The sequence below is a fragment of the Curcuma longa genome, chromosome 15 (assembly GCF_044706935.1).
Source record: "Curcuma longa cultivar G26 ecotype Majalengka, Jawa Barat chromosome 15, ITB_CL_G26_1.1, whole genome shotgun sequence".
NCBI classification, from domain to species: Eukaryota; Viridiplantae; Streptophyta; class Magnoliopsida; order Zingiberales; family Zingiberaceae; genus Curcuma; species Curcuma longa.
In genome coordinates, this window is record NC_133875.1 from 5,825,414 (window position 1) to 5,846,867 (window position 21,454).

General features: G+C 36.5%; 1 protein-coding gene and 1 pseudogene across 1 annotated transcript; both read left to right on the forward strand.

Moving 5' to 3' along the window:
* The first annotated feature begins 1,175 nt into the window (after nucleotides 1-1,175).
* Nucleotides 1,176-4,760, forward strand: LOC141846072 (vesicle-associated membrane protein 721-like; annotated as a pseudogene).
* A 9,926-nt stretch (nucleotides 4,761-14,686) lies between these two features.
* On the forward strand, nucleotides 14,687-21,233 carry LOC141846588 (5'-adenylylsulfate reductase-like 5). The gene is made up of 4 exons (XM_074734625.1): nucleotides 14,687-15,003; nucleotides 19,444-19,625; nucleotides 19,733-19,857; nucleotides 20,601-21,233. The coding sequence occupies exons 1-4, from the start codon at nucleotides 14,845-14,847 to the stop codon at nucleotides 21,026-21,028; spliced, it is 894 nt and encodes a 297-aa protein (XP_074590726.1). The 5' UTR covers nucleotides 14,687-14,844; the 3' UTR covers nucleotides 21,029-21,233.
* The last annotated feature ends 221 nt before the right edge of the window (nucleotides 21,234-21,454 follow it).

The following is a 21,454-nucleotide window of genomic DNA, read 5'->3' on the forward strand; positions in this document are numbered from 1 at the left end:
GCATAGTCATTGATCTTTTCTCTAATGGCATCACTCAATACTTGAGTTGCATGTTTTGAGATGAAATATAGTATCCGTGATCGAATCTCCCGTAAAAGTGAGAACGCATCCTTGATATATATACATACGAACATAATCTTTCTAGAATGGAATAAGTATGTCAGAATATTTCTCAAAAGGTTGTTAATATTTCGAAGATCAACTACTATCAAAAGGTAACTCATGCCCATAGGTACAGGTATACACACATCAACCCTAACTTCCCCAACTCATTAAACTCCTTCCTCACGCTAAACCCTAACTTAAGCGTCGGAGTGACTTGCTGAGATTCATCTCCGGTGTCATTCTAACCTTTTTTTTTTAGTGCCTTGTAGATCACTTTTTCTCTCCCCTGCCACTTCATCTCAAGAGTGTGCACGTCAGCAATCCTTGAACCAGTATTGAAACCATCTACGATGTATTAGTCGAAACAGTATTAATCAGAGTCAAACCTGCTATAACATAATATTGATTAGAGATAAAATGCTCATATTATTAATATAACATAATTTATTCATATTGATTAGAATGGAAGTGTTTATATTGTAATAACTATGAATTATAACTATTATAATATAGTATTATTAGTGTTTATCAAAATCGAATGTGGATCAATATTGACTATATATAGATAAAATATTTAATATTGATTCATATTAATTAGAGATGAAATATTTATATTATTACTATAATATAGTTTATTAACATTGATAGAAAGTTAAAGTATCTATATTGCTATATAAATATTAAAAATAAAGATAATTTTAAAAATAAAAATATATAAATATGGGATGGGAACATCTTTTTATAATAAATTAAAAGGGTGTTCACGATTTCAATAAAAGGCCACTTTTTTTTATTTTTGTCTAATTTTCTTGTAAGGAATTCTGTGATAGTGCAAAATAGTCCAGTCAAATTGGTTTAATTAGTCACTTGCTCATTCCACCACGCAACCGCTTCTGCCTTAAGCAGCACGTCGTCTCCCTTTCTAGATCAAAGGAGGTCAAGGATGTCAAATACATGGAAAAAGAGGGGAAATTGTGCTAAATGGACCATTTCCTGGGGACTTCCTCGTAAATATCGAACTGAGGAGGACCGGCTTGTATATTATATATATCTATATACGTCGGCGTCGACGCCGATAAAGGAGGACGCTTTCCGCCATCCGCCTCCCCTTCGCTTGTTCTCCGTCGTCGTCATCGCCGAGATACCTGCGCTGGTCTCCGATTCCTTTGGTTTCGGTTTTGTGGAGGACGGGGAGATCGGAAATGGCGCAGCAGTCGTTGATCTACAGTTTCGTGGCGCGGGGGACTGTGATTTTGGCGGAGTACACGGAGTTCCAGGGCAACTTCAGCAGCATCGCCTTGCAGTTCCTCCAGAAGCTCCCTGCCAGTAATAATCGTTTGACCTACATCTGTGACGGCCACACCTTCAATTACCTTGTTGAGGATGGATACAGTGAGTCTCTCCGTATCGATCGGTTGCTTCCCTGTTTCTTTGATCCATCTGATTTGGCTTCTCGTAGTGGTCTGCCAATGAGAAAGTGGCTATTTTTAGTCAATTTATTTTTAGTTTATTTTTCTTTTCCAGATTAATCGGCCTTCTCTGCAAAATTCTTGTTGATCTGCCATTAGTTTTGGTTTTTCCGATCGCGTTAGGCAATTGCGTGGGTCATGATGGATGTTATTGAACTAATAAGTTTTTGATCTTTTAAGATCTCTTACAAACAAGATTGCATGACCTTTTCAATTGTTAATCTGTCTAATTGGGGATTTTATTTGATTGAAAACCTAGTCAAAGGCGTCAGCTGCTTACAATTCTTTGTTCTTCTTTTTTCTAATTGACTTTTCTAGGGTAGAGGCGAAGAGCATTAACAGATATTGGACGTATTCAATTATCACAACATCAAAAAAATTGGGAAAAAAACAAAGAGAATAAAAAGTGATAAAAAAACATAACCTCGAACGGAGTATCGATCCATATTACTCTCTGTGAATTATTCTTGTTTCTGGGTTTTCTCCAGTACACATAAGTAATAGCTTCTAGCTTGTAATTTCTCTATCAAAAATTTGATTAGGTAATACCTCCATGTTGGCAGACGAATCTTGGTATACTTTTACTGTTACATACCAGGACATCCTGATGCTTCTCATTGTTTTGTATCACTGCGTGTCAAAATGGTCATCTTATGTAACTTTTGTCCCCTGTTGCTTCCCCTAAAATTTGATACATAAGATGGTTAAGATATTTATTTAATTGGTTTACGGAACACATAGTATTCTTTGTTAGCTTTGATCTGATTTAAGTGTTTTTCTCATGCTATAAAATACTGCTACGGAAACTTTTCTCTTCTACTTATTTAGCATTATCATTGTGATGGAAGTTGTACTCTTTGACTTGATATGACTTACAATGCAACTTTGAACATGCGCTGAACAACATGCTTTTGTCCAGGATGAATATGTGAAATGTATCTTCACAAGTTGCTCGTTCTTAAGAATTTCTAATCATTACAAATTCCAGTGTTACACAATAGTATTTCTCTGAATAAACAATGATGAACACAGAGTTAGGTATTATTGGATCTATGATCTCCATTAGATCATTTTATCATTCATTTTTTCCCCATAATGAAATAAAATGATGGCATATTTTGCTTTGCAACACTACTTTGCATGCATCTTTTTTGCTTATAAGATACACAGTGTACTTCTAACAGTAGTTGGCTTTGATTTCTTCAATTAGTAGATCATGCAGTTATTTTATCTCAAATTGTAAGGCTTTAATTATAAAAATATTGCTTCATTAATCAACAGAATAAAGGAAGCAAGTTGTAACAAATAAATATTGTCAATCAAGTTCGTGGTCATTATGTATGGAATTATTTTATGGAGATATGACTTAAGTGATGTTTATCAGGTAGAACAAAATAATCAGGTGCAATTTTATCTTGTTTACCGTTTATAATATGGATATTTGTTTCTTCTTCATTTATGTAAAATCCAACTACTGCACAAAACCAATTAACTTGTAATATGTTTGTTTCTGATTGAGAGTGCCCTGCTTTTGGTGATGTCCTAGTATTGCATATTAGCTCCTCATTATGTTAATTTTAGATATCCTAGTTTGCATAGGTTAGGTAAGAAGAAATAAACTGTCAAGTGTCAAGATCTAAAATAATATTTAAAGTGATCAATTTCTTCGAGCTAGAGCTATAAATGGACTGGATTTGTATCTGCTCGCAGTTAATTATGTTGGACCCATCTCCCTAGAACCTCAAACTTACATATTATGATGGATGCCAACCTACAGCAGTTCTATATCCCTCATCATAATTATTTCTTCTGGTGTCTATAGAATTAACCATTGAAAGAGTGTAAACCAGGAACTTTTATGAGAGATGATCAGCACTGAGTGAAAGGACAGAGGAATGGATAGTTGATGCATGAAAATCCTTTTTTGTGAGTAGTCATCAATTAGTTTTCCTAAAGTGTTGAAGTAAGAATTATAGTCTGTCTGTGTTGTAGCGTAAAATATGGTGTGGTGTTTTCATTTCTGTCTTCTTTCTTGATGATCTATTTCTTCAGCATTTCTGGAGTTTTCCAGGCATTTAATCTGTTTTAATTCTTGAAGTGCATTTTTTTTGTATCCCTGCTTTTACTATATTGAATATCCACAAATTCTAGAATCTTATACAAAAGCGTTGAAGAAAAAACCTTGAATATTGCAGCATATTGTGTTGTTGCTGTTGAGGCTATTGGCAGGCAAGTTCCCATAGCATTCCTTGATAGGATCAAAGAAGACTTTAACAAAAGATATGGAGGTGGTAAAGCTGCAACAGCATTGGCCAACAGCCTCAACCGAGAATTTGGGTATTATTTTGCCCAACTTTTGACAGTTAAATCATTGCTGCTTCTGATTTCCAAAAACTGACCAATGATGAAGATTTTTTCATATCAACATTGAAGGTCTAAGCTTAAAGAGCACATGCAGTATTGTGCGGACCATCCTGAGGAGATAAGCAAGTTGGCTAAGGTGAAAGCTCAAGTTTCAGAAGTCAAAGGAGTTATGATGGAAAACATTGAGAAGGTTTTCTGACTTTATTATATAAACATCTTCTTTTCCATGATGCAACCATTTTCCTATACATTGGGATTAGCATTTTTTGTTGTTTTAGGTGATTGATCGTGGGGGAAAAATTGATGATCTTGTTGACAAAACAGAGACCCTTCGCTCTCAGGTTCCTAAAATTCATCTTTTGATATGAGTCTTTATGTATGTGAATAATATCAATCTTATCAATAGCCTCTTGCGAGACCTTGAGCTGCAAAAATATTTCTTTTTTTCTGATTGCAGGCACAAGATTTCAGGCAGCAAGGAACAGCGATGAGGAGGAAGATGTGGTTTCAGAATATGAAGATAAAGCTGATTGTCTTGGGCATTATCATTGCACTTATCCTCATCATAATCTTGTCAGTTTGCGGTGGCTTCAAATGCTAGTGCTATGTACACAGAAGAGAGCCACCCAATTAGTCCACACGATTGTGCTTTTGGATATAGAGAACATTTTCTTAGTATACAAACAATTTGTTGAGTACTTGTTGGTTTGTGTTTCCACATATTACAGATTATACAGTGATGTCTACCGTCTGCTTTGTGGTCGATGAAATGTGTGTACAGTCTGAACATTCTTGATATACAAATTGTTCTTTGATTTTTCATTTATCAGTTCGTTCTGTGAAAATGGATGAAAATTATTGCTGAGCATGAACTTTAAATCCCTTAAGCAGTTGTTAAGGGATTCATTGCCGTATGTGATATCAGACTTGTGGAATAATTAAACAACTCTTATCACTTGTCATAATGCAAGAATCTTCTACTTGATATGAGGTATTTGATACACTTTTGCATCTTATTGCCAGACAGTCATCTGAAGCAAGATTATGAGTTTATTCACTTGCAAATATTCTTGTTTTTTTCTCAACTAATTTTTCAGTAAGATGCATTGACCTTTGCACTTATATTTGTGCTTGCAGTTAGAGATGATAAATTCAAACTGTGAAGCATCAAGCCTTTAAAGGTAAGTAATCCACACTTGATTTCAATTGGGCGATAAGGATTTTTCATGATCTTTGATACTGATAAAGGATGATCAACTTTCAACAGGAGCCCTTTCAGTTTGCCAACTTGAGGATAGACTTGAGATTTGTTAATCCCAGAAACTGCAGCTTTGATGTTTCCAACTGATGCTCCCAACACATAGAAGCATGCTACTACTGCGGCCAGATTCAGTATATTACTTTCTCTTTTGGAGTCTTTTGTAGTTTACCTGCCAAACTTATTCATTCTTTTGCAAATAAATGCTGCTGGGTTCCAGACAGCCTGTGTTGTAACTTGATAGATCATCCTTAAGTAATTTGCCTGTGTTAGGTCACTTATCTATGCAAGTTCAACAAGGACAGCTTCAATTTCTGTCATCTGATCGGCCACCCTTAACTACTTGTCTCCTTGTTGGACCACTTGTCTCTGCAGGGTACACAGGACAGGAATGGCAAGATCCAAAGTATCTCTGCAATGTGTCCTGTTGGAAACATGAACAGAGGAACTGACTCCAATTCACCCCAGCTCTCCCCTTATTCTACCCTCAACATTTCTCCCCATGGCAGTGTTTTGGTAAGTTCAGCATTTTTAAAGTAATCAAACTATAGATATTCATTCTTCCTTGGTTCGATTATATTGTAAACTTTAATATTTTTTTACTTAAGTTTTATATTTGAATCCTACGATGAACATCCTCCATGTAGCTGCACATGAATGCCATCCACTTTAATTTAAATTCTGTTTTCATATTTTGTCCAAAGGCCAACCTGCTGAGTCAGAATAAGCATCAACCTGTAAGGAGGCCTTGCAGAATTGCATTTGATTACATAGCAAAAGTAATCACAGAAAGAGCAGTAAATTTTGATGAACACTAGTCATATTTCACTACTGAAACTTTAAAGCACTGCCAAATTAAGCTCTCATCCGATCTGATCTGATTTTTGAGACAGTGCCAAAGCAAGAAGGATTGGGTGGGCCCAGTTGGTCCCAAAGCAAGGGAGCTCCAAATAAACACTTCACGTTCAGTACGTACTTGCTTTTGTTCTCCCCTCTTCCCAGTCCCACAAAAGCAATACAGAATCGCTTCCAAACTCCAAAGATAAAAGAAAAAGACACCAGAGCAAAAACTAAAGGAGACCCCAAAAAAATCCCCCAGTATAAGAATTTGCACAGACTAATAAGGCATCCATTGCCTTGTTCCTCTTCTCAGAATTTGGTCTCTTCTCATCGTGACAATAGAGGCTTTGAGAGGAAGAGTTGGCAGCAGAGATGAGAAGAGACCTTTGCAGTGGCTTGGCATTCTTGTTCTACATTGCTCTCCTGGTGTCCATGGCAAGAGCACGTTGTGCAGGGGGGAGAGTTGTGTCACCTGTGGTTGCTCCTGCTGTACCTTCATCAACATCTCGGTCAGTAGTAACAGGTCACAAGAACTTGGATCCTTTCTACAGTAGCAAGAGAAGAGTTCCCAATGGCCCTGATCCTATCCACAACAGGTACTTTGTTCATATCACAGAATCACACAAGAGTATTTCTTTATTTCATAATTAAATGAAGTTGCTTCTGTTCATGTTGTCATTTAGAAGTGTAAAGTAAGCTCTATCTTCCTGAAAATAGTAGAAACATTGAATATGTAACACCTTAATTGAATGGTGTACCCTGAAACATCATATTTTCTTCTTCTACCCTGTAATCCGAGCTGAGATGAAAACAACGCAAGCCATTTCTGAAAGAGAAAAAAAATGGCATTTGCATAATGTCAAGGTGTATACTGACTCCAATAATGCACTGAGATGAAGCCAATAAGATCATTGTGACCACTATTCTTAGAAGAAAAGAAAAGAGAAACTAAACATGAGTGTTCATGAAGTCCCTTTCATGCAAGTTTTTTCTCTGATGAAAACATCACCAGTTATGTTTACACAGTGCATAACCTGTGCCACTCCATCATCATCATAAACTATAATTGAATAGGCAAGTTGAAAATGATTAGCCTCCATGAAAATGTCCATATGCAGCATGAACTCCATAGGACTCCCATGATGATAAAGGTGCTCAGTGATCCAATCCCAGACCCTATTAACTACTTAAACAAAAATCAAATGGCCATGGGCAGTGTTCAATGTTGTCACCTGAGTTCAGGAACTGCCTTATCAAATGTTGCCATGTGCCTGACCACCATCCTGTTTTTTTTTTCTTCTTTTTTCTTTTCTCTCAGGAGAGCTGGGAAGTCAGGGAGGCCTCCAGGTAGAGCATGATGACAACCAGAGGCTGGGGCATGGAAACTTCACCAGTTTTGAAGATGGATTAGAGAATATATACACATTCATGTAGCCAATAGGCCATCTCTTGACTGCAGCATTGGCCATAAAACACTTGCTTTTGCCAAAGTAATTTTCTTTATTAAGTTTATTAAAGGTGATGAAGCTTCCCTCACCAAAGAAACACCTCCCGAGATTCTTGAAGAAGAAAACAAGAGCTTTTGCAGTTGCTTTAATGACAGAGAGATATCAGCTTGATTCGCTAAAGAAGGAATTAACAACCGAACAAGGACAAGCAAATGATGCAGGAAGAGCAGAGACAAAATATGTATTCAACTAACAAGATTCTGGCTTCTTGTTTGTTTCTTGGATTTCATTAGTGGATTCTAACTTTTGCTTTTGTTTCACGTCTTTCTATAACTCACAATTCTTAGTATAAGACTGCATGCTGACTGGTCAAAGTTACAGCTTTAAAGCTACTTAAGACATGCACAGGGAACAAAAGAAACTAGTGGCAAGAGTTTCTTTTCCTTTTTTCCCCCTTTTTCTTTTTCTCTTTTCTAATGCTTCTTTTTTACCCAGTAGTTTGAGCTCACCAAACTGTAGAACAACTACAGAATTAAAATAATGTAAAAATGTAGAATTATTGAAATAGAACTTTATCTATTTTCATTCACATGATTCATCTTAATTTCAGATTCCTTGAAAAAATTAAAAATTAAAAATATTTTCAGCAAGAATTTTCAAAGGAAAATTGCAAAAACATTCAATTCTACAAAAGTTATGGACTACTGAAACTTCATAGATGGACAGATCATTCTAAAACTCAATTCCAGAAACTATGTATTGAAATTATAATCCAATTCTTACCTCCAACTCCAGCAAAAACTATGATGAATCCATCAAACCTGCAAAACTGTAAATGCATCAACTAAAGAAACCAGTGGAAATTCATAACTGATGCTTTAGTTGAACTAACTAATGCTCCTTGTCTAGAAAAGATGACACCAGATTCTCCTTCTTCCCTATAAAGATGATATGAGATATGAAGCCGGTGTCATCTCTCCTGGACATGGAGCACTCAACTGATCTTCTCATTCTTCTTCCTCCTCCCTCCTTTATCTGCTCTCCCTTTCTTTCTTAATTATACAAATTTGAATAACCAGTTAATGCCGGTTTTAAAACGCCGGATCGGAAAAACTAAGAACGTTCCAAACTGGAAAAATGAATTCAACGATCACTTGACTTTGACTGTCATCGCAGATCTACCTGCTGTTTACAGCTATATATGAAGTTGACTTTTCCACTTGTTTGTACGATCGAGAGATTTTATATGCATAAGGGACAAGGAATTGGAGAATCTTCTTCTTCGCCTTGCTAGCTCCTCCTCTTGTACGCGACGAGAGACGGTGACTTCTTTGTAATTAGCAGCCGTTGACTGGAGGAGCAGCCATTGGCTTCCTTGTGAAGTTAACTGCATGCCTTGATCTTGGGGTTCTGAATTTTGACTTCATTGTTTTCATTTGTGTAGGAGCACGGCAGGACCAAGTCGTAAAAGAAATTTATTAAATAATTAATTAATACATAAAAATATCAATAGTTGTAGTCTAATTGATTAGTGTTATGGGTGTTATGATTCGGCTCGCAAAGATCCGTCTCAGGTCGGGACACATCTGACAGAAAGAGGGTGAATTGTTGGACAGAAGAAGGGAGACTTTGACTTGATCCTATGTCAGGGTTGATTGGACCCCACTCGACTCACTCGGGATTTCTATTCGGCCACTCGTCCATCTACTTGGACTTGACCCATCTACTTAGACTTGCCCCTGATCCATTTGACTTCGGACTTTGACGGTCACGGTCTGCTGAACTCCCAGTTCAATTTCCTTGTCTTGTCTAAACCAAGTATCAGGTGCTGAGAGCACGAGCCCTGCTTCCGACTCACCAAGCATGTTACTCCCGTGTCGATTCCGGTCTTTCTCTCTCAGTCAGTTAAATCTTTCAGTCAATCACATCGCCACCACTAAAAAGTTATGGGACATGATAATCTATCCCTCTCATCATCATGGCTAATAATGCGAAGCTATTATGATAGTCATGAGGGGATTTCCATACTGTGATGATTGCGACAAGATGTTTTTCTAACCTTGACAGGACATCTCCTCCGATAAGATTTACTGCGCAATATTCTTCTTAATTAACGAAAGACGTCTTTTCTGACAAAATCTCACTGCGCAGATATTCTCTTTAATTAACGATAAAACAAGTTAGTATAATTCTCTCTCATGTCTGTCTATATAACCTCTTGATATTGCATGCACAGGTACACAATAATACAATCCTAAAACTCGTTTCTTCTTTCAAGTTATTTCTTTTCCTTTCTCATCAATGACTGACATGAGCGTCGTGGTAATCGAACCAGGGACACTCTTGGCCTTCCTTCTCACTGTGTTGGTATTTGTAAGTCCTGGAGCTCATTATCTTCCTCCTCTTCACGACGTCAACCTTGGTGCTGTGTGACTGGTGACCCGTACACGAGGCGATCTCGACAGAAATAATTAGAATATTAGATTCTCATATAGGAGGAGTCGTAACAAGGCAGGGTGTTGGGCTGGAATCGTTTCCAGCCCAGCAACGTTGACCAAGTTACGGACATAAGCCGAGTCCGATTCTAACCTCATTCGAGGAATTGGGTCTGATTCCAAGCACCTAAAACTGTGCAGCATAGAGAGATCCATGTCAATCGAAAGGTTTTGCCAGATTCATTTGAATGATTGTGTACCCCCTTCTTACCAGTCTCCTGATGAAAGGAGTGGGAGCAATCGACTGGGATCCTCCATCTGCAGCTGAAGCCAACGTGCACACTGGAATGGCGAAGGGATCGACAAGGTTCCTTTGTCTCAGAAAGGTGACACTTGTGTTGGACAGGTTTTGCCCATGCAAGTGTCACCTTTCCTGCGACAGAGCAACCACAGACCTTGTAGCATGCGACTAGATCAGATCGACTCCCATTGTTACGATTCCCATTGCTATTCAATTTATATACTCGTATCGTATATTGAGAAGCTAAAGGATTTTGATAAGTGCGAAGACTCCACCAAGTCTTCGTTAGATTCCAAATTATACTATTTCTTGTTCTTTGGAATTGGATTCACCTGCCTTGAATGGTATGGTCAAAGACAGGGACGGTGAATTTATTTTGGTCAGACAAATTTAGCAGATATAATTTTTTAAAAGGATTAATTAAGAAGACTTGACCAACATTGGAAGAGTCAGTCAAAATAATTAAATGCATCCAACTCCATCCAATCAAATGATTGAACTAGGAATAGAGCGAGCTCGGAGACGATGCAATGATAAAGTGCTAAGTAACATATTCAAACATTTAATTTCAACTATGGTTTTAATGAAATTAAAAATTTAAAACCTTGACAGTCGAACAAAGAATTATTCATATTTTTAAATTTATCCGATGAATAAATTAAAAAAAAAACATCCACGGCTCAGATATTTAAATTATCACAAAGAATAAAAGGGGTAGACGCAATGGTGGAGCCAGTTGAAATGATTTATCCGAGCTCATTTCGGATTTCGGACTGTGAACTATATCGATACAATACTCGGGTTAACTTCTTTTTTTTATTTTTATTTTACTTTTATCTGTAAATTTTCTTTCTGTTGTCGGACCCTGAGCTATAGCCTGAGTAGACGAAGGAACATGACTTTTCCCGAGAATCTAGAGGTGAGATCTAATCAAAGATCCATTGAGCATTAAATTTAAATTTATTGTGATGATTAATCTGGTTGGAATGGATTCAAATTGAATTATAGTGCACAAAATTAGACCTCCCTAATTGAATCCGACCTGGGTCCATAATCAGATCAACAGGCCCAGTTACTCGTTGACCTAGTTAATGAGCTTGAACAGTAACCAGTTTGACTGGGGCCGAACCGATTATAGTTTAGGGCCCAATTAATCCCCAATCCAATTTCGATGGCGATCAATTCGCCTCCACCCATCTATTGCTCTTGAAGTCCCATCGAAGTCCCCGGGACAATGGTACCGTGGTAGGACATCCAGGTTGTCATCCAGGCATTTGCGGTTCGATCCCTAACTACGACGTATTTATAGAAATTTTTCTTTAAATGGGGAGCGCAATTAAAGGGTGCTGGACGTCTGGGCTGACCGTTGCGTGTATTTTTCGATTTACCCTGATGGCCAGCGGTCAAAATGTTCTTCTCCGTCGTGGCCAATTGCAACTTCTCGATTTCCTCCTCACATGTGGTCGTGGAACTAACTGTGTAAAGTCACTGGGGTAAATGCTCTCCTCAATAGGGGTAGGCACCAAGGGCTATAGCCCGGGTGCTTCACGGTGAAACAGTTTAAATTTACGTAAGAAATTTTTTTTTTAAAAGAAAATAGAAGAGCCAGCCCGGGTAAAATAACTCAGAGCTCGTCGACATAGCCCACCGTCGGAGATCAGCCCGGGTAAATCACCCGGGCTGGCTCCGCCATTGGTAGGCACACAACCATCATAGAACAGGTGGAAGTCTAGATCGGAGGAGAGATCCGTGACGAGGAGCTGCATCGTGGCAGTGAAGGGCATAGAGATTGCTGTTGCAGAAGAAGATATGTCTTCGATGTTATGTTTTGATCGGAATCATGGATGGTTGGGAGTTGCTAATGCGGGAATATTAAATTAAATTAAGATCCTCAGAGAAGGATGACACAAGAGTAAGAGGACAAGGCGGTTGAATTAAAATAATCTTGAACCTTATCGAATCATGAATCAAACTGTGAATCGACGGTTCCGAATAGTAAATTATAATCGCCTTGGACAATTAAGGTCAAAGATTGACCTGTCAAAAATGATTGAATTGATGATTCTGAACCATCAAACCTGTCAAAAGGATTTACATTTTAAAGATTTTAGAAATCATTGAATCAAGTTACAGCTGCCCTATGCAGGCAGTCACTGAGATCGAACAAAAAGAAGCTCACAAGGGCAATGCTCCATATCGCAAGGGAAGGGAGGGAAACATTGCTGCTTAAATGAGAGGAGAAAGGCTCACAGAAGATGGTCCAGCCTCTTCCCTCCTTGGCGGCCTTTGTAGATGCTTAAATTTGTTTGGATATAACAGCAACTAGGTCACACTGACACACAAACTGAGATTGTAGAGAAGGAATAAGTAACACTGCTCTCATCTATGGGAAGAGGAATCATGGCACTAATTAATAAATCTGAATCATATCAATGATGTAGCTATATCATATGTTCAGTATTTAGCCTATATATCATACTGCAATAGATTTGCATGGCCTGGTAAATGCTCCTATGAACCAAAGAGCACTCATAACCTGTCTCATTCTTTAAGCACATGCAATTATAACCTTTGCCTTGTATTTGATAACATCCTTCATGAAGGTTTGACTTTTCAATTCTTCTGTTCGAGTATGAAACATTCGACAAGCCATGAGTTCTTAGTTTTACACTCAGGTTTTGGTCACGTTGACATCCATGACTTTTGATGTTGCCCTCTCTTTCCATGCAGGAAGCAATATGACTGTTCTGTTCTATCGATTTATCTGGAATCTTTTCTATGCCGAATACATTATCTTCCTCTGATTCTTGGAATTCTTGTGAAGAGGAGTTGTGGAGATCATGCACAGATAGGATCATTGTATCATCTCAAGTTCTAACCAGTGCAATATTACACATTCGGTTGATTCAAGTAATGCTTCTACATTCTGACCTCAGTCAGTTCAAGTAGTTAAAATAAAAATTGGGACTGGTTCAACCCTCGAGGATTTTAAAACACTGATTAATCGATACTCGGTGACAATGTTTGAGAAAACTTGGAGAAAGCAAACTCTGTAGTGAAGAAGTTATGTGTACCATATCGTTTAATTTGGTGATTCTTAATAGGATTGCTTGGAATATGGCAACACATTGTTTTGTTTAAGATGTGCGTACCCTGCATTATTATTCCTTCAAAATTAGAGAATAATTGGTGATTGAAAAAAAAAGGAGACAAGTGAGCTCACATTGTTAGAAAGAAAACTAGAATAATAATTTAACTTGTTCTCGTGGGATGATATAGTTGGTACCTAACGCGTGTGAAATGTCTCGCTGATTCACTGACCCTCTATGTAAAGAGTTGTTGTGATGGACAAAGTTTTTTGTGATTTATCTATCTTTCTTTTAGATCGTGTGTGATAGTCATGGAGGGCTTAAGATTATCATCTTTTACCGCCACAACAGAAGAATAATTTAATTCAATCATTTAAACAGAACATTGTTTAAGAAAAAAGATAAGAAAACTAGTGTCTTGCATATTTTCTCAATTTTTTTCCCTTTCTTTTCTTATAGAAAAAGAAAAGATTTTATAAGTGAATATTTTTTTTATAATTTTCTTTTCATCCATTTTATTTATACGGAAGGACATAAAGATTGCATAAAATAAAAAAACATCCTTTATTTTTATTGTCGAGCACCCCATTTATAAAAAAACAAAAGTGCTCACTATATTAAAAAAATAATTTTTTCCTATGTTATTGTAATAGTTATAGTTAAAATTATTTTAATATTTATCAAAATTACATAAAATATTGATTAAAATAGCGTTAATTTGTTTCTAGTATGTTTGAGTAAAAAAGTGGAATCCGTCATCCTAGTGGTCCTACACGGTCGGTCCTATCGACCATATATGAGGAGGTAAATCGAAAAATTATAATTGGTCATGACGGAAGATGATATTGTTTAATGCAAGTCTGCTCCATCGTAATCAACTCAGCTATGCCCCGGGATACTTTAATTTGTTTCTAATTTGATAAAAAAATTGTCAAATATAAATGGAATAGTTTTGATAAAAATTACTACAACTCAAACAATTTTAATAAAAAAATCATAACATACCACAGTTGATTAAAATTATTTAAAATAACATTAACTAAAGTTTTAATTGGAATTATTTTTTTGTCAAAGCTCAGATAAAGATATTTTAAAAATAGAAATCAAGGATGCTTTTTTTTTAAAATTTTGGTCCAATAATTATTATATTTGGTCCAACATAAAATTCAACTTCTATACAAAACTAATTTCTTGCTTCTTTTTTTTTTCCAGTTAATTAAAAAGTGGCATTTATATATTGCTTTATTTTCCTACTATGATTATTCTATTTTCGTCCAGTACACAACGATGCGGGCATAGATATTTATGGCGTAGATGAAATTGACCTTGAGTCTGTTTTAGGGGGAACCGTCACGGTCAAATTCCACGATAAAAATAATCGGTCGGTGGAGGCGACATCGAAGCAGCTGTTGAGCAACGACGAAACCCCAGGAAGGGAGCGATCCGGCGGGCGACGAAACCGAGAGGAGCCCAATTCCTTCCCGATCTTCCTCTCGATCGATTCCCTCTCTTCGCTGTTCTCCTCTCCTCTAATCATGCCTCTACCCTTCGCCTTCGTCTGCCTTCTTTTCCCATTTTCCGTCTTCGTTTCTCCTTCCTCGGCGGTGCCTGTTTGCCCCGAATCGGATCTCGCCTTCCTCCGCCATCTCGCCGGGCAGTGTCCTAGTTCGTTCGAGATTTATTCGCCTTCAGCGGTACGCTTTTGTGTTTTGGGAATGGTCTAAGGGACTATGATGGCTTACTCTTACGTAATTTGTCATTTTTTTAGCTACGAGATTTGTGAATCGATAATTTCTTGTCACATAATCTTACTTTGAATGTATTACACTGGCATCTAGGGTTTATGGTCGAAAAAATGTTTGTTTTTTAGTTTTGGTTTGGGAATGTGGTAGCATTTGAGTGTACACGTGCTCCTATGGTCTTGATTATGAGAATATTTAGGTCATATCGCAATCCTGATACCTGCAGGAAAAACTTTCTATTGAGCAGTATTTACTGAATTAACTCTTGAGTTTTCCTTTGCTCGATGTGTGCCATGTATAAGCTCTTAAAAATCCTTTGTAGGTTGTATGCAGTATGACCATTGCATAGTGCATTTACAGTATGCAGCAATTATAAGAAATTGTTTGATAATGGTTGTATTCATAAATATAAGTACCCGTGAGCGATATTTAAAAAGTTACACATATCTCCCATATCAAATAAAAAAATGCAAATAAGATATAATAAACGCATGGTGATACTTAACATCTAGTTCTTATGGATGTCCAAGATGTAATGGGATGTCAGGCTAAGTTAGATCAATAATACTTAATCTATTAGTTGGTTTTTTGGGATATTACTAGTGATATAATGTTGCATCGAGTTCAGTGATGGGATAATCTTTGCAGTCTATCTCAAATAGTTGAGGCTAACTCAAATTATTTGTTGTTAATTCTCTAGTTACTCAACTGAAGATGACACAACTATATTCTCGCATATGCAAAAGCAAGTATATATGATTCAGTGAAACATTGGATATGCATATGCAGTTTCATACATTGTTGAATTGACTGCCTGTAATACAATGGCTGTATGTGCATTTCATTATGATAGAAGATGTACCTTTTATGTAAAAAATAAGGGGAAATGTACAACTTTTCATCATTTTCCAAGTTATATCTGTCAATGAACTTAAGAGTCCATATTTAGTTGCATTGATTTGTAATAGAATTTGGTTTGTTTTGCATTTGCCCTCCATTTGTAAACAATTGCTGCCAACTTTAAATACTTTCAAAGGGGATATAAAGGTGTTGTAGATTTGGATTTTTGAAGTTTTATGCCTATATGTATAAGGCTATAGACGTAAATGCAACACCTGGCCATATGATTATTAGTATGGCAGGGCCTCAAGTAATTGCTATTGATCCAGTAAATGATCAAGAATAAGATCAACAATGAACATTTACTTTAAGTACTATGTTTAACCACTAATTGGTTATGACATACAAACTAGATTTGATGCTTTTGATTCATTACTTTCTACCTTAAAGCTAGGGCTATAAACGAGAGTTGAGCTGAGCTTTATTATGCGTAAGTTTGTTTATTAAAAAAATAAACATGCTCAAGAGATTTTAATAGTGATGGAGCTTAAAATTTTGTTGTCAAACTTATTTATAGAGTTTGATAAATGGTATTTGTTTCATTCATTTTTTTAGCTTTAACATTTTATATACTATTTACAATCTTAAAATTTATAAACAAGTACAAATGGCGATCATCATTATCGTTATCAAATTGTGTTTGTCTCAATTGCTTAGAGTTAGCTATATAACATCTTATCTCTCCATTAAGATAATCTTATCTCTCTCCACTGAGATTTGATTATCTATGCAAGGTTATATCACTAGTAATATCTAAATCAATTAAACCTTTTTTTTACTATATTAACTTGTGTTTTCTGTCAGCTTCTTTATCCCTTTATCCTTGCACCTTCCACACTCAGATTCACATCTTCAAATTGTAAATTGTGAATCATTTGATTTCGTGTTGATGTCATTTAGCTTTTTTCTTTTCATTTTTTTCATCTATTTGAGTTGCACCTCCTTTCTCTCAGCTATTAATATTTTTATTTTATTGTTACCTTTTCTAGTAGACGCATTTAAAATGGTATGGATGGGTATATAGGCGTCTAATAAATGCCTCAATTAGACAATCTGAGAATATAACAAATACACACATTAATAGAAGAAGAGGGAGACCTAAGAAGATTTAGTTAGCAACAATTAAAAAAAATGATAAAATTCGTTTAAATATAGATGATGATATAATAGGGATCGAGCCTAATAGCATTGGAGGATCTATATAGCCGACCCCATATAGTGGGATAAGGGCTTTGATTGTTGTTGTTATTGTTACTTTTTCTAGTGAGTTCCCTAATCCATCTTAGGATCCTCATGTCTGCTACGCTAACTTTTTTATGTGTGCTGATTATTGATAGCTCAACACTTTGATATACAGTATATTCTTATATGTCTATATAAATAAGCTAAATAAATAAGATTGCAGGTGAGAATGAGCTTGTAGAAAAGTGTGTTTAGGAACATTAACGAGTCAATCTTTTAAGTGTTTGGTTGTTATTTATATTTTTGAAATTAATATGTTCAAGCTTAATTATTTTTTTCTTTTTGTATTAAATGAATGGAAACAAGCTCTTAATGTGTTGAGTATCAGGCTTGTCCATTAATATTTGGTTCATTTACCACCCTGCTTGTACAAGAGTATGGCTCTATCAAGCTACAGCCCTTCAAAGTTTATAATTTGCATTTCATCTCTTATTGTTTAATAAAACATTTTATTTTGCCGAACCTAACCACCCTCTGCAATTTCATATGTCAATACTATGGACTAGTCAACGCTATGTGGGCAAGGGGGGTTTCTTCATGCATTGCTTCAAATTTCATTTGGAAGTAATCTGTCCTACATGGAAGAATTAATGAGAATGTGTAATTGGCAATGATATATTGTTGCAGAAGTGACCACTATGATAATGATAGGAAAAAGGTTAATGGTATACTTTCCAGGTCTGTGAAGCAGTTGACAACACATATAAGCTTGGGGAGGCTAGCAATTTGATAAAGAGCTTCATGTTGTTGCAAGATGAAGAAGATGATCCCCTTACCATGGTTGTCTTAAGCATTGTCATGAGTTGGATCCAACATAATTTTTGAGGATTTGCTCAAAGTCAGTTCCTTCAATACCTCTATATTGACCTTAGGAACCACTTCAAGGCTTGTAGATAATGAATTCCATCAAGAAGAGACTCTCAATGGAAAGAGAAAAGAAAGGCACATAGGTCAGGGGACATATTGTTTTGAATTTAAAATATCTCTAACTGTAGCTATACAGGACACTATTGAAGTTGAGGAGCAAATAACATTATTTTATCAAAAGAAACAATATTATGGTTCTCCTTATATAGTCAAGCTATGCACAAAAGAAACTAAAAGCAGCCCATGTAGGCTGTAGCACTACTATTACATTAACTATCTTAACATAGTAATAAAAACTCCTTTGTTTGAATGAAATGTTGAGGCATCTTTTTCTAGAGTATTGTACTTCTGTTATGGTGATCCTAGTGTACTTTTGTCATACATCTATTTGCTCATTTTCTGCACAAGGCTCTTCTTATTCCATTTAGACTCCTGTTTATGTTAATTTTGATGAGTCTGGCTTGAGCAAAGATTTTTTTTTGGATCTATTGGAGGTCTATGAGCCTTGCTAAACTTTACCCATATTTGATGTAAAATAGAGAATAAGACCCAGTCTTCATTCGGTGACAAAAACAATACTTTGGCTTGACAATGTCAAATGAATGATTGTATTTAATTAATCAAACTTACATTTTAGATATAATACATGATATTAACGAATTTGAGTTAAAACCAAAATGAGTAGCAGTTAAAGTATAGGCTTAGTCTTAGAGTCACAACATCAAATGACAGTGATACATGAATGAACGTGAACCTACATAGTTTTGACATTTGAAAGGTAAAACAAGTTCTATGCTCGTAGATTTAACAATGAGAATTCCTGAAAACTTGAAAGCTAAAAGGAGTCTATGTACAGGTTTTAACAATGAGAATCTCATAAAGACAATAATGCTATAGAATGTGGCCAGATGTTTTATGTACGTTAGGATTCTTTTCGGCAATGCATTAGGATTTCTTCTTTTGCAAAAGTTACTTTTGGTAGAGGCCTTTTCAAATGCAAATGCAATTGCTTCCATGTTTCAATTAGGTTTGAGTAATCATTCACTTATCAATTGAGCAGATACCTGTTGTTAGATATTGAAGTGTTGGTTTTTTTTCTTTTTTTTTGTTTGGTAGTCATATTTGTTTCTGTTAAAGTGGACTATTAGACAGTTTGACTGTAATTTTTTCTGATTTCTATACTTCTATATGGAATCAAATGACAGTATGACACTGAAAAGAATCCTTTCCATCTTACTTTGGTTGGTTTTTCTAACATCCTTTGTTAAGTCAAATCTGACATGATCTTATTAATTCTCAATTAATAAGTCTAGTAGCCACTTTGCCGATTCAATTATTCTGAATTATGTATTGATATGATTTGGTCCTTTTGAGTTCTTGAAGGTGGATGGGGATTCTCTGGATAAAGAGTTGAGCAATGCTATGAGTAATGGTTATTACTCTATCTTGTTCTATGCTTCATGGTGTCCATTCTCGAGCAATTTTCATCCCATTTTTGATGTTCTCAGTTCCATGTTTCCCCAAATAAAACATTTATTAATTGAAGATTCTTCCATTATGCCAAGGTGTGCTTTTGTAAACATGATATATATCAGCTTTGTTATGTAGCAAGATTGATTTTTTCCTTGGTGAGTGCATTATTTGATTTGGCTTCTTCTCACATTATATGCAGTGTTCTCTCAAAATATGGTATTCACAGCTTTCCAGCCCTATTGCTGTTCAACGGATCTGCAGTAGTACGACACCGTGGTGCTAGAGATCTCAATGCTCTTATCCAATTTTACAAGAAAAATACAGGTTAGTCGATAAATTTCTCCTCTTGCAATCATTAGGTTACAACCTCAAGAATTGAAGATTTGATATTATTTCACAGACTTTTTTGATACCCTTTCAGTCATCTGAGAAGGAACATGATGTAGTTTACTCTAATATTCTGTTTAGACCAAGTTTAAATTGGCTGGAAGAGACAGATTTACTTGGTGATGGAGAGAAATCTAGAAGTCAATGGGAGATACTAGCAGTCCACTTCACTCCACTCTTCATTTGAGAAAATTAGGGTATTGTAGTTAAATTCCTAGAGTATAACAAACTCATTCAGGACTTCCTCTGCCATCGCCAGTAAAAGTTCAGTTTTCCATGCAAGTAAACATGACATGAACCTTCCACAGTCAATTCTTCTTCTGCACTTGCTCACTGAGATAACCTATCTGTTGGTGGCTCAGGTTCATCTTTTTCTAAATTGAGATCTGGGCCCAAAGTAGGCGTCGACTATGTAGTTGTTCCAATTAGACTATGCGGTTGTAGTTCGAATTTCCAATCCTACTTGCAATGTACAATAGATCCAATGTGATTTGATCTTTTTTGAGATCCCGTATTGGCAATAGTTTCATGTATTGGATTGTTCTTTTTATTAGAATACCTTTATTTATAAAAGACTTTTTCTTAAATTTTCATGGGAAAATATTTTTGTTAAAGATGCTTTCTCACTTCGAGATACACCTTACAATCTTAATTTCCTTTCCTTTTGCCATATTGTGCAGGATTCGATCCAATTTCGTACGTGGTCGCCGACCATTCCATTAGTTCATCGGACACGCAGACCTTCATGCATCAAACTGGATCTCCAAGGGACTTATTGAGCAAGGAGCCCTATGTTGTGCTGGCAGCACTTTTCATTCTCCTCAAGATAGTTCTATCTCTCGCTCCTATCATTTACGCCCACCTCAAATCTCGCTGGGCGTCACGCACCTGGCGTTTGAATTTGCATTTCCTCGGCGAACTGAATCAGCTTTTGCTGAGACTTCTACAGTTGGTCGACATAAAGAAACTGTGGAGCAAGATCAAGCTCGGCAATGGGACAAGGAACCTGAGGGAGGGAGCAAACAACGCTCGTGCATGGGCTTCCACTCTGGCTTCTGTGTCGCTGGGTGAGCCATCGTCGCCGAGAAGAGCCTCTTCCATCTCATGATATCACTTAGCCATCGAGGAAAAGAGAGTAGAGTTTCGTTGTCAACAGTACAATTGCTTCCTCAATGTTCAGTGTTTGCTATTCAGTTAATGCACGCCTGCTCGAGCAATCACTTATCCATGCCCTCTCTTCGTTTTTGGTTAGGGTAAACAAAGGAAAAGAAATTGAAGAAAATTAAAAAGAAAAGAGAGAGATGATAGGAAAACGAATTTCTTGCTGTTTCTTCACCATAGACATGGACGAATTGCAGAAGCAGGAAATTCAACTGATTCATGTGTGAGCATCCACGAATCTACTAGGCCAAGATCGCCGATTCTTGGCAATCTCGCCGGTGTGGCCATTGACAAAGATGTTATTACATTTGAGGTCCCTGTGAAGAATGGGCGCGTTAAAAGGGAAGAGATTGCATCTGTGAGAATCAAAAAC

Excerpts from the sequence above, each read along its gene's own strand:
- LOC141846588 (XM_074734625.1), top strand. The coding sequence starts at position 14,845 with ATGCCTCTACCCTTCGCCTTCGTCTGCCTTCTTTTCCCATTTTCCGTC. Across the intron at positions 15,004-19,443 it reads AGATTTATTCGCCTTCAGCG|GTGGATGGGGATTCTCTGGA; the intron begins GTACGCTTTTGT and ends GAGTTCTTGAAG. Across the intron at positions 19,858-20,600 it reads ATTTTACAAGAAAAATACAG|GATTCGATCCAATTTCGTAC; the intron begins GTTAGTCGATAA and ends CATATTGTGCAG.